The 14,965-nt window shown below is 34.1% G+C and overlaps 1 protein-coding gene across 1 annotated transcript; it reads right to left on the reverse strand.

Moving 5' to 3' along the window:
* Nucleotides 1–11,057: 11,057 nt before the first annotated feature.
* dsh (Segment polarity protein dishevelled) lies at nucleotides 11,058–13,913 on the reverse strand. The gene has a single exon (XM_073972731.1). The coding sequence runs from the start codon at nucleotides 13,404–13,406 to the stop codon at nucleotides 11,643–11,645; it is 1,764 nt and encodes a 587-aa protein (XP_073828832.1). The 5' UTR covers nucleotides 13,407–13,913; the 3' UTR covers nucleotides 11,058–11,642.
* Between the last annotated feature and the right edge of the window lie 1,052 nt (nucleotides 13,914–14,965).

Raw genomic sequence — 14,965 nt, forward strand, 5'->3', positions numbered from 1 at the left:
AGCTCTACCCCTGATTGAGTTTTTGAACAAATTTGTATAGGAAATAATATATGGCCTGTTCCTGTACTTTATAAAGTGGTAAAAGTCGTAAAAGTTGTAAAACTCGTAAACGATTTTCATATAAATTTTGTGTACGGGAACGGAAAATGTGTAAAAGTAGTAAAAATTGTAAAAACTTTTTAGTTCTGGAACAGAGCTATAGGAAATTTTTTAATTCTTGGTCTGTTCCAGTAGTGCAAGAATCTACTAAATTTTACTATTTTTTTCGATAACATAAAGAAAAAAATGTTATCGCAGTAAAAAGTAGTAACTTCTTGCAGGTTCTGGAGCAGAGCATCTGTTTATATCTATGTATATTTAAGTCTTTTAGTCCAAATTTATTGCTGTGGGGGAATAATAACACTGTACAACACAAAAGAAATTATAAGATAATTCGGCCAGATTATAAAAGAGGACCGAAAAAAAAGAAGACACGTGTATCGGCGTTTTGAAAGTTTACGTCGGGAAGTAACCTAAACATGCGTGGCAATTTCCGCCCATTTTTACAGGTTTTGAAATATTCGTCATCAGATTCCTTGGAATCCTTGCATTTTAGGTATAAAGTGTCTTTGGCAATATTACTGACAACAATGCCATAGATATTTCAAAAACAGTTTGGATCGAGCACACATAATCTTCTGAAAGAAATTATTTTGAAAAACATCAATAAAATACATTTTGTGACCGGCGATAACGAAAAAGTGAAAAAAGACGGTAGAATGTGGTCCTAAATCATATATAAAAAGCGAAAGCTTTGGGAGATGTTAAATATTATAGCTACAAATTTCTTTTATTCAGAGAATCATAATGAAATTTGATTTGGAACATTTCTTCTTTTGACACAATCCCCAAAAAGTGAAATATTTTAGGAGATTTTGACTCAGTATGGAATAAATTTTAATTAAGAGTCTAACCCCCATTAATATAAGTCATCTCATGGTACAATGAAGGAGAGGTAGGCCAGGTATGAAAATCACTGAGAAATGCCACCCTGCAGCCATGGCTTAAAACGTCAAATGTCATGGTACAATAATAATGGTAGATGTACCTGCATAGCTATCCCGTATTAAAAAACATATGGAACTTAGAGCTTCACTTTTTATATATTAAAAGTGCCATATGGTGTAAAAACATTTCTTTATGTCATGTTCACACGAGCGTTTCAATTACGTTGTTCGCCTGTCGAACGACGTACACGAATTAACCCGTTTCCACGACACCATTCGTAATTAACAGAAACATAAACAAAATTTCCTTCATATTTGTTTCCTTGTTTTAACGAAAATTTGAACCGAAAACACATAAAATATACATTAAATGAATAGGAAAAACAGTACACTTTCCTTCAAATGTATCTTTTATATTTATCTACACACATTTCATTCATTTTTTCCATAAATTCTGAATAAATTTGTATTTTCAATATATTTTTTCTATTTTCATAATTAAAGAGAGAGAGAGACATGTCAAAACAATGTTTGTGTATACAGACTTTCAGTTATTTGTTTCCTTTTTGTTTCTGATTTTTTTGTTTTACGCGATTTTGAACTAATGGACAAGAAATGTGTGTGGAATTAAGAAGGAAACACGACCATCTTCCTTCTGCATCTATATAAAACGTTTAGTTCATTAATTTTCATTCACATTTTCCCTTTGTTCTAAAAGTTTTTGTGTTTTAAACAAATTTTTCAATTTTGAATTTAGACATGTCATATTTATTATTTTCGATAAATTCTCTCATTTGTTAGGGATGGGACATATTTTATCGTTGTTCGGAGAGTATTTCTACTTAAACAACATAGAAAAATCTTCGTTCGTTCTCAGAATTTTGTATGGGGAATCAAGTAATTTATTCGTATTTGAGGGTCGAACGACGAATAGAGAACGAACGACGTACCGTGGAAACGGGCTATTAGATAGGCTCCAGAATATTCTTGTTGGAAAAGTGTTCCAAAAATAGCAAATGTTCTTCTCAAACTTATGACAATGAAAAAATGTCATTCACTTATTTTCTACTGGACAAGTTTGGCCAATCTGACATCGTGATTGCTGGCATCAGATTTGCTGATAAATGTCGGCAGAATTTTTACAAAAATTTTAATTTTTACATTCCCGTACTTTTGGAACAAATTTAAATTAATATCAATATTTGATAAATTGTTCATTCGTAAGTTTTGCTAAAAAATCAACAATTTTATTTTGTCACGCGAATACACATTATTTGTCCTTGTTGTCAATTTTAAGATATAGTGTTACAGCAGAATTTTTTGTTGGAACAATTCAGCGATACATCTACCTTTATGATTGCATAATGTCAAAACAGTACAAAATGTCAACCCTGCGTTTGACAGATTAGGCCATAAAAAGAAAAAAAATTGTAATCAGCTGTTAGCTGTGGCCTACCTTTACTTTATTCTACCATGAGTCATCTTTTGTTACAATTTGGATTTACCGAACAGATTTATAGCGTTCCGGTTAACTTAAAGTTAAAAGTGATATTGAATTTCAAGGAGAAGCTTCTTATCATTAACTTTCAATGTGAAAATTATATTTTTAATGTCTCCAAATTAGTTTATTTTAGTCCAAATTTACATTAGGCGAGTTTACTTGCGGCAACTGTCAGCATGCGGGTGAGAGAGGGTGTTGAGAGGCAAAGGGTTACCATATACCTCACCTCTTTCTCCATCAAACTGACATTTGCCGCAAGTAAACTCGCCTAATGTAAATTGGGACATACATTTTCAAATCCATCAGATAGTAAAAGAACACATGTAATAATGGCGCTAAAAGTTTTAAGAAATAATTTCTACCTATAATATCTAGTTTGGACCGTAATTTTCTTAACAAAGTATTTTACTTTAGATGTCTAGTTTGTTCTGGGGCTTACAGTGATATTTTGTGTAGATTTCTTCTTTTAACACCTTTCGTCTAAAACTAAGTTCATGTTACTTTTATGCATCAACTCGAAAAAAGAACAATATAAATTTATTAAAAAACATTTGGGTGTTTTTGTTGGCAAATTTTATGCAAAGTTCATATTCGTACACCCCTAAAAAATGAATAAAATCGTTATTAATTCCATATTTTATGTGCAAATATGAAATAATTGATAGGAATTACCATAACGAAGAAAGATTTAACAAAACAAATTTTTAATTTATTCCGATACCCCGCTTTGTTGTCAGTAATATTGCCAAAGACACATTATACCTAAAATGCAAGGATTCCAAGGAATCTGATATCGAATATTTCAAAACCTGTAGAAATGGGCGGAAATTGCCACGCCTATTTAGGTTACTTCCCGGCGTAAACTTTCAAAACTCCGATACACGTGTCTTCTTTTTTTCGGTCCTCTTCATAATCTGTGCGGGGTTTTTTTGTAATTTTAAAAAAAATTCAATTTTGTTGTACATTGTAATTAATAATATAATAATCTGCTAAAAAATCGACGTTTAACGGCAATAAACTTAATTTAGAACACCTTTTGTTGATTTTCGAAATTTAATTTGAAGATTTTCGTCAAAAAATTACATTCATATATTGCATATTTTTTTTGCATACTTTGCATTCGTCGCCATAAATGCCCGAAGACGTAACCCACAAAACCAAAACTTTACAGGAGAAGCAAAAAACGTTATAAAATGAAAACGGTGTTATAAAATAACGAAAATTTTTAGTATCGTGTTTTAAGGCAGAGAAGAAATATATTTTTGGAAACAAATTAATTTTTTTTCAGAGGCTGTGTGGGTTACTTCTTTTGGTATTGTATTTTTCTGAAATGCTAAAAGACATAACCCACAATTATTAAATATACATTTAAAGAAACTAATGTAAATTAAAAATTATACAGGTATGTGATGAAAATCGATTTCGAACTCGAAACGAGTCAAAAACGACTGTAGGTGTGATGCATGTACATTTTCCGACATCGAATTGTTTTCGATATCGGTTTCATATTCCATTTTGTTCTATGGAAAAATTAATCAAAAAGACGTGTGATGCAATCCGATAATCATTTATTTTTCTCGTTTTGAAAACGGCCATATTTGTGTGGTCGATTGAAAAACGATGTAATAAATTTGGATAGATTTTTTATGACAAAAAAATTGAATGTAAGAACGGGAGTAAAAAGATAAATTAACATTTATTTTCCTTAGTCCCAATTTACATTAGGCGAGTTTACTTGCGGCAATTGTCAGTTTGTAGGTGAGAGAGGGGGCTGAGAGGCAAAGGGTTACCATATGGCTCACCTCTCTCTCCGTCAAACTGACAATTGCCGCAAGTAAACTCGCCTAATGTAAATTGGGACTAATTTTTGGAATATTTTGTTAACAATGTATTTGATATTTTGATAAAAAAGCACAGAACAAAAAATCTACTTTTAACATATGTACATATGTATGTGTTTTGTCCAAATTGGTGAAGACACCCGCATAATATGTTGTTATGCGCTGTTTGTAGTTCTCATCATGTAATAGCACAATAATTTCCTCACTAAGCTCTCATATAGGCCAATTTCTCATCGGCAAATTTCAGCTGGAGATTCAGGATCACTAGTCCGTTTTTTTGTATGTGGGAATTTAATGAAATTGAAACAACGTAGAACTGAAATAATAATTTCCCGAATAATTTTTTTTGCACACATGGGATCGATGGGGACTTTTAGGACTCTAGCTCTCCACCAAAATTCAGCTTTGTGGGAATTTTTGCTATTTCAATGTCTATTTTGACCGGACTAGAATTCGCGCAGAACAGGGCAAGTTCCTAGGAAATGTTGCATTGTTTCAATCACATTCAAATTGCATAGTTTGCAGTCGCTAGATGATGTGTCTGACTCATGTTTATTATATCCCAAATAGACCATTCCACTGCGGGACCTAAATATCCAAACTATTTGTTCGAACGTGTATTTCCTCTCATTTAGGTAAAGATAGGCTCTATCAGGATTTAAATATTTATATATGCGAAGGCTTTGGCAATTTTGTTGTCTGCATAATCGTTCCTCACTCAATCGTAATTTTATGTTAGCGATTAAATTTGTGCAGAAAATATCCCAGTTATTTGAGGACGGGATCGAGTGTGGCCAAGATGTGTTGAACTTTTGGGCCAGTTCTTTTTAATTCCTTTGCCCAAAAAGTTTTGTTTTGAAACGTGAGTTCTGATAACTGTTTCGGTAGCCTCTTTTGTGAGTAACGGAACATGATTTTGCCTAAATATTTTAGATGGAGTCCCAGAGTATATATGTGTGCATCCTCCACACCAGTTTCCAACATCAAAACATAGTTTGGGGTAAAGCTCGGTACATGTAATATTCGCTTCCGAAAGTATTTTTGTAACATGTTTATCTCATCGAAGTACGAGAAACCCCACACTTGCGCCGCAAAGCTTTGTATGGATCTACAGACAGCTAGGAATAGTTTCCATTTGGCATTCATTTGTATATCTGTTCTGCCCACAAATTGGTTCCATGTGGCATTGATTGCATTCTTCGCTTCATTTGTTCTATTTTGCACATGTTTGAGGAATTTCATCTTTGGTGAGAACGTAACTCCTAAATACTTAAATTCGTCGGAGATCTTTATTTCATTGCCTTTAAAAGTCCATTTTTCATTTTTACTTAGTCTTCCTCCGTTTCTAAACACCATGATTTCGGATTTAGTTAAGTTAACTTTCAAGCTCCATAAATCGCAATAGGTTTCCAATTTATCTATCATAGATTGTAGTACTTTTATATCATCTGCGAGGATAACAATGTCGTCAGCATATAATCATGCTGGTCATTTACGTATAAAGCAAACAACAATGGCGATAGAATGCATCCTTGTTTTACTCCCTTCGTTGTATCAAAGTAATCGGAGAGCTCTCTTCCATTCCAAACTGCAGATTGGGTATTATTATATGTATATTTTCTATTAATGTGACCAATTTATTCGATACACCTATATAGAAAAGTTTGTAAATGAGTGCTTGCGTCGATATATTATCAAACGCTGCTAGAAAATCAACAAAAAATTAGTACACCTTTTGCTTTTCCTTCAGTTTAAGTGATACGATTGAAGGCAGATTGTAAATATTATCAGCAGTCGAATAATTTTTTCGGAAACCAGCCTGATATTCCGTAAGGATTTCATGATTTTCAACCCAATTATATAACCTTTCAATAGCTGTGTTCCTTTACTTACCTGAGGTTACAATTTTTACCATTTGTTACCATTTTTAACCTGCAAAGCGTTCCTTAGCCACGAAAAGTGGCAAAATTGGAAGCAATTTTTAAGAGAGTGAGAGTGGAGAGAGAGCGAAAATGGCTTTCTCTTCTACCACAGGCTACCAGCAAAATTTCTGCAGGTAAAAAATGGCAGAACTGATTTTTCGAGTTTTGTTTGACGATTATTTCACAATGAAAAAGAAAATGGACGAAAAACAGAAGAAAAAATTGAACGCTGACAAATCTAAATTAAAAAATGTGAAATAAAAGACAAAAATTGACTTTTTTATGTTTCTTTTTGACATTGCCGCCAGATCTACCATTTTTCTGTTCCTTTACTTTTCTGGTAAAAATGTTCATGAGAGAGCAATTTTGACACTTTTCTCTTTTACCACTCTTACCATTAAAAAAGTAAAGGAACAAAGCTATTGATTAGTCCCATGAATACTTTAGCTACGCAATTCATGAAGGATATGCCTCTGTAGTTTGATGGTTGATTTAGATCACCTTTTGTTGTGTATGGGGAAAATTATTGTTTTAGAAAATAAAGGGTCAATTTGTCGATTCGTGAATATTTTGTTGTATACCTACAATAATTGGGTGTGTAATTCATTTGTTCCATTTATGAAGAATTCATACGGAATCCTATCCTCACCAGGAGCTTTGTTGTTTTTAACTGTTGACAACATTTTATTTTATTTAAATCATGTATAGTAAACGGTCTATCCAAGTCCATATCCTCTTTAAAGGAGGGTGCATAATAAATGATCGTGCTTTCATTGCTGCTGTTTAATAAACCTTCATAGTAACATTTAAAGTCTTCTGGTGCAATATTCGTTCCTACGAGTTTATTCTGATTACGTATTTCTCGGGCCATTTTCCACCATTCTTTCCAACTCTTTATATTGTTAAGTTTATTTGCGATTGTATTATAATAAATAGTTTTACTGTCGTTACATACACTTCTATATAGCTTTTGTGCGGTTATGTACCTAGTCTTATTATCTGCTTTGTTTGATTTTCTGTAAATTTTTAGAAGTTTGAAGCTTTTTATTCGTGCTTTATTGCAGTTTGTATTGTACCATTTCTGTTTCTTTTCAAAAGACTTTTTCCGGTAGGAGTTTTTGAGGAGGATTTCTTTATAATTTCGCATATATCCGTAAGGCTTAGTTCATCGTTAATGATATGACGCATGTTTTCATTCAATTTTCTCTGATATACGCACTTCTCTTCCTCCCTCCACATCAGCTTTGGTAATAGTGCCATACATTCACTGTTTTCAGGTTCGGTTTTAAAGTTCATTCTTACAACAATTGGAAAATGGTCTGACCATACCTTGTCTTCAACTTTAAATTCATCAATGTTTCCTAGATCTTCTTTAGACACGGCGCATATGTCGTTTACCGATTCACCCAAAGTTGATACGTATGTAAAGTTTCCCATTTGATCTCCCTTAGTAATACCATTTAAAATCAGCATATTAAAATCTTCGCATAGTTGTATAAATTGGGTTCCTTTGTGGTTAACGGTTTTATCTTTGGATTTTCAATTGTATTAGACTATATTACTATATTTAAATCAGATCTAGAGGCATTATTATATGTGCTGTTTTACTATTGGATGGATTTTAAACCCAAAATAAACCAATTTGGAGGAATTAAAATATAACGTTAAGGTCCTTCATGAAATTTAATGATCACTTTTAACTTTAAGTTAAGCGGAACGCTATAAATCTGTTCGGTAAATCCAAGATTGTTACCCCTCGCCAGGGGTAACAATCTTGACGCGATGCGAGGGCTTAAGACCACAATCCTAAGTAAACCAATACAGACAAATTCTTTGTGTTGGAACGAAGTGAATTTTGAGCATATACACGCTTTCGTATCAACGTCTCAAAATTCTCGTTAAGTACGTTTTGCTGTCAGAAATTTTGAGTATTTCCGTTCGTTCTTTCTCTTGGAAAAATGAGCAATATTGAAGCAACCTGCCTTCACAAAATGATGATGTACATCCGGGCTTCATTTGCATTGCATTGCCTTCCGAATAAGCACTTCCTTTTGGCCGTTTAACATATTGTTTTCCATATATTCGTTTTTAGATGTTTATTAAAATCAGGGCATAGGTCTTCTGTCATCCTCTTCAATTATTTCAATTACAGATTTTTTCTGCAAGACATTTTAAAAATCATCTAAACTAAAAGTTGCTGATTTAAAAATTAACTACAAGAATGGTGTTTGTGATTTTTGAAAGTAGCCACCATTTTTGAGATATTGTCACCTTTCAAATTATACATATGGAGAAATAAGCCGAATAAAGAACTGTTAAAGTAAACCACCACGTGATAGGTATTTCCATAAGCTTTCAAACGATACCCATTTTGTAGTAATCGGTTCAGCAGAACCGGGTCTAGCCCGGTCTTTGAATCTGGACTGATCAAATAAGCGGATCCGCTCCACAGGAAAATTATACATTTTCGTAATCAGCGCAATATACCCTACTTGTGGCATAATAATTTCTGGAAAAATCAAAGACTGCATTGATCACAACTGCTGTTTAATTTTAAAATAGTGAGGGTTTGTGTTTTATGAAAATTACAGTAAGTTGTTACGTCTTTTGGCATTTCTTGTATAGGATCGTGATTTTTAAACGTAGATGCTTGAAATTTTGCCAGAGCATTTATTTTACCTTTTCTTCAAAACGAATTTTGGTCCAATCAGAATTTTAGTATCTTTATTTATAAAAAATATGCAAATATGCAAAATCCGATGTCTTATTATTGTGTAAGTGAAGACTGCTACATACACAGAAAGCGCGAGTGTGGTTCTTTGACAAAGTTATTCTGAGAAGTTCATTGAATGTTACAAAAGACTTAGCTATTAAAAACAATTTCATTAAATTCGAGATCGGTGGATGGTATAAAAACTCCCAGCAAAATGTTCGATGCCAAAGATGACATTCAATCATGGGTGCAAGTGATCTAGCATGTCATCTTTTTAGCATCTTCATCGATGAATTTTATATGAGCGTGGACCCCAAAAGATGACGTTCTTTTCTGGATCCTAAGCATGTCATTTTAACCAATGCGTTGACATGTCATTTCCACCAATGCTTTGGCATGTCATTTCCACCAATGATTTGACATGTCATTTTCACCAATGCTTTGACACGTCATTTTCACCCATGCTTTGACATGTCATTTTAACCAATGCTTTGGCATGTCATTTTCACCAACCCCTTGGCATGAAATTTTCATGTCTTGTTTGGAAAATGGAAATGCTGTATTGAAATATGGTTTTCGTGAAAAACAAAACTCTTTATTAATTCAAACGAATTCATGAAATAGCTACAATTAATTTATCAGTTTAGTTTTTCAAAAGTTTACATCCAAAATTGCAATGTAATCACCACCGCTGCAACGCAAAAGATTAGTTCCTCCGTTCTCCGCAACTGATATTCTTTCATCTTACAAAAGGTTTTTTCAATTATCTTCCAATCACCAGTTCAGATTTCAACATGGACTCCAAATGCACTCCTTTAAGTATTTTTATTTCGTAAATTACTTTTATTTTATAATTTTGTTATTTTATAACAACATTTTGGTAATTTATACTCTTTTGTTTAGTGACGGAAATATGTAGGGATCTACAACCCGGCTTGCTTTAGGGATCTCTAAGAAAAAAATGTAACGAACGGGGAGGAGAGACTTTTTATGGAAAATACCATTTATCCTTAATTAATTTATTTTTAATTGTTTCTTTCCAAAAGTAGTCTCTTCTTTATTTTCAGATTCTTGTTCCTTTTCATTTCGGACTTTTTTTCAAATTCCAAGAAGCGAGATTTGATTGATTTCATTCTATGTCAGATTTAGAACAGACAAGGGAACTTTTAAAATAGCAATGTGTGCAGTCCGATTCTATTTTTAGCTCGATGGTTGGAACTTCATATAATACCAATTGTTTAGAAGTTTTAGTTGTTTGATATGCAGGAAATGTAAGACAACATCACGACGACAGTTCTAACAACTTTGGTCTGTTCCAGAAACTGCAAGAATCTACTTATTTTTACTACGATAACAATTTTTCCTTTATGTTATCGGAAAAAATAGTAAAAATTAGTAGATTTTTGCAGTACTGGAACATACCAAAATGAAAATAAACAGGTGTGTAAATAAAAACACAAACATCATCTCTATTGGATCGATGGAATGGGTACAAATGCTAATGAAAAGATCGGATCTTTCACGACTTCCTTTGCATTGGTTCAAATCCTAATGAAAAGATCGGATCTTTCACGACTTCCTTTGAACCAATGCAAAAGATGCCATGAAATCACGTCATCGCAAAGAACCCCTTCCGTCAAATTTTGCTGGGCTGTTGTTTATTATCAGGACCAAGGTTGATCAGAACAACACTTTCTATGACACTGGGATTGCACTCGACAAATGGGTTTCTCTAATGTACACCCAAGATGAAAACACAAAATTTTGTATCGATATTGACACCAACATTACAGAACTTATTTGGTTGGCGGGGTATTACAGTTACCTAATTATGTGAGTTTAATCTCTCATGGGAAATACCAATTAAAAGAATAATTTTTATTAAATATATTTATGTATATATATATATATATATATTTTTTTTTTATTATAAATCATGGTTACTAAATTCTTTTCTTATAATTCGCATTATTATAAAGTTATATTTGCTCATTTTGTTTTTAAATTATTATATTTAATAATAATGTATGTAATTAATTATAATCAAAGATAAAAAATTCTCGGTTATATGCAATTACATTTTTTAAATGATAATTTTTATTTTTGTTGCTTTTTGCAAGAATTTTTGTTCTACAAAATGTGATTGGTTCTGTCGTTATCTGTCAGTTTTATTTTGTGCCTTCTGGCGGTATGTCTGTCTATCAATCGTTTTCTATGACATGCTATGTTCGGTCTCATCATGGGAGAGAGGTTGGTATTTTGAAATCTTAACATTGTTTTCGCTTTTAAGAAATACATATTACAATAATTGTGGATGTTAGACGTGTTTTAAGTTGAAATCTAGTCGTGTAATTTATAATTTATGTATATATTAAAAATTATTTATTTTTATGCTTTGTTTTCTATACGATGTGTATTTTATATATAAAGAATGTACGTACTATTCTATTAAATAATAATTACTATAATTATATTGATTTTGTATCTGGTATACTGGTTTTTATCCTTTCAGTTTTTATAATTCTTTCTTGAAACGTATCGAAAAATGTTAAAGGCAAAATATAAAAGAAGACAATAATTGAAGGTAAAACACGAATAATAAACATAATTTCATTGCAGTTCCTGCCTTATGTTTCGTCCTCTTCTGCGCCGCCTGGCCGAGAGGAAGTCCTCCTCGTCCTACAAGACATAATTAAACACGGAAGAGTCCTGTTCGTTGTTGATGTTACCACCGCCCCGATTGGATGAACCTGATGATTTATTCGAACCGTGATGCCCAATGGTCATTTGGTTTGTTTGGTGTATTACAGATGTTATGTCACTCTGAGAGGCAGAAATATCTTTACTAGTGAGAACATCTGAACTGCTGGATCCTGATGAGAGGCCATGACGTTCAGTAAGCCCATATTGTATGGGCTGGTAACCATGGCTGGGGTTGTATGTGGCTGAGTATGGCATGTATATTGGAGGATTTGGCAGGGGGCCTATATCACTGGTGATACTTTCTGTGTCGGCATGGCTTAAATTCGAGCGGCACTGCAGTGGATTCCGGTCATCATTGACAACGTAATAGCATTGCTCAGAAAATGTTAGCTTATTAACAGTATGTTTTATGTAATTATTTCTCAGCATAGCTGATACAATACGGCGGGCTTCGCGCCTATCTTGGACATCTTCAACATTCTCTAGCACCCAATTAACGGCATCGGCTCCGATGAATGCATTTGGTATAGTAATTTTAAGCCACATACGATCACGTATTTCTAAGCCACTGTCGGGTTTAATCATTGCCTTGACAATCTCTTCCAAATTGTTTTGATCGAGTCTTTCTTTTATGGGTTCGGGTATATCCGGATGAATAATACTATCCTGCGACGTGAGGGCTTGTGTATGAGCTACCCATGCGCCGGGATCAATTGGTCGAACTGGTTCCGTGCGAGGTATTGTAAAATATCCTTTGGGGTTGGGATCCCAGCACTTGGCCACAACCAACTTTATAGGCCCCGGCTTTTGAACAACCTCACGCAGGACCCTTACAGCTTCGTCGTTGGTCATGTTTTCGAAATTCACATCATTTACTTGTAAAATCATATCTCCTGGTTCTATGCGACCATCTAAGGCAACAGCGCCCCCCTTCATAATACTGCCAACATAAATACCTCCATCTCCGCCACGATTTGATTGGCCCACTATCGATATGCCCAGGAAATTGACTGCCTCCATATTGATATTGACGGTAATAATATTTAATGACATTGTTGAGTCTGTTATTGATGAATAACTCGAAGTCCGTGATATGCTAGGTGCCCTCTTTTTACGACGTTGTGGTTTCTTGCGCACTTGCAATCGCTGTACGCTACTGTAATCTGTTAGATCTCGATCAAACGTTACCTCGGATTCTGTACCAAACAAACTGGTCGAGTCTAAATCACTTGACAGGACCGATGCTGATTGATATGTTAGTGGTGGAGGCGGTTGCATCATAGGATTAGAAATTATCCCTGGTGTTCCCACATTCCCACCGCCGACACTAATCGGGGCCCCTCCAACCATTTTCTGTGGTGGTGGTGGAGGTTGGGCAGGCCTTGTTGTCTGTCTTAAATCCCCGCATTCACTGTTGGGCATATCGGAACAATTGTCCGACTGATTTGTACCATCTGCCGAAACCAACCATGACACAACACGACCATTGAAACACGGCAATATAGTTGAGTCGTCTGCTATTTCCTCCTTTACTACACCAAAGTCGGCATCCATAGACTTGAAGAAATACTTGTAATTGTTATTTTGTTTATTAAGCACCATTTTAAAATCTCTCAGTGTCACCTGAGACGATGGTATTGGAATCTTTACTAAATACGGAGTGGTCTCGTCGTCAATATGATAAATCACTTTTGTCTCTTGACCTCCACCGCCACCACCACTATTCTTATCGGCATCCATCTTTGTCGTCTTTTGTGTTTGTTTTAACTCCAATCGCCGATCCTCTATACAACCCTTCTCCAACTATTTAATAGTCGATAATTTATATTTTCGATTACTTCACCAAAAACTGTATTCTGATATTAAAAAATATACACAGAAATTTCAAGAAAACTTAGTGCTGTGTGTTTTGTTTTTGCTTTAGGGTTGGGTTTCAGTGGGGGCTCCTTCATTTATATCTACTCAACAATTCTTGTTCATTCAAGGCGTTGTTGCTCTGCGCTGTATTAAAGACACCGTTTTCATATTTATTTTCTGCAATATCACCACAATCTACACAATCGCAACTGTGCACACTGGTTTGGGATTCTCGGCTGGATTATTAAGCACAAAATTATTATTTGTATATATTTGTATATAGCTTATAAATGTTTACAACAGATTTTTTCACTAATTAATAGCTGCAAAATTGCGCAGACAATGGAGCAGAGAATTAAGCCGATCTAATACAATCAGTGGAGGCGGCGAATGTTAGGTATAACTGGACGTCGGTAATTACTACGCAGTCACATTAAAATACATTTAACGCCGTTCTAATGTTGATTCGATTAATAGTACAACAAATCGTTGCTCTAAAGCTACACGCTAAAACTTTCATACGAAACTTTCCCATTATCTTGGCGTTTATAGATCGAGTTCCATACTAAAGTGATTTTATGAAATTACTGTATTGGGAAACTCGACCTAAGAACGCCAAAATAATGGGAAAGTTTAGTATGAAAGTTTCAGCGTGTGTCTTCAGAGTTGGATCACATCCATGGTACAATTACTTAAGGTAAGGTTACATTAGGCAAATATTTGCTCCAACGACCGGCAGTGTGCGCTGACTGAGAGCAAGTGAGCATAAATTTTAATTCATTATTCACGCTCACTTGCTCTCAGTAAGCGCACAGTGACGGTCGCTGGAGCAAATATTTGCCTAATGTGACCTTACCTTTAGTTAGATGCCTCAGCCCAGCTGAATTCGCCATGAAAAATCAAAACAAAAACCATATAATTTGGTAAGTAAGAGATAGAATGTGTTCGCTTTATAGACAAACTCATGCTATAAAAAGAGACCATTTGGCGAAAATTTTGACATTTTACATTACAAAAAAAAAAGATGATTTGTTGTAGCAATTCGCCTATGTTTCTACCTAAGTAATTGTACTATGATCACATCTTAAAAGCTGGAAATGGCTTGTAAAAAATGGTAAAACTGAATTTTAGACATTTTTTTGACGATTATTTGTCAATGAAGAAAAAATTAACAGAAAGGCCAATGCCGACAAAACAAGATTAAAAACAGTGAAAATTGAATTTTTATGTTTCTTTTTGACATTGTTACCAGATCTACTATTTTTCCGTTTCTTACTTATCTGGTAAAACTGGTCATGAGAGACAGTTTTCTCTTTTTCCACTTTTACCATTAAAAAGGAGGAACGAGGCAACAATTTCCATTGCAAAAAAAACAGTTGTTTCCAGCAATCAACTGCAGACTGTGGATTCATCATAAAAAATAAAAAAGTTCTAACGTCAAA

The sequence above is a fragment of the Musca autumnalis genome, unplaced genomic scaffold (assembly GCF_047663935.1).
Source record: "Musca autumnalis isolate F117 unplaced genomic scaffold, ASM4766393v1 scaffold_3, whole genome shotgun sequence".
Lineage (NCBI taxonomy): Eukaryota > Metazoa > Arthropoda > Insecta > Diptera > Muscidae > Musca > Musca autumnalis.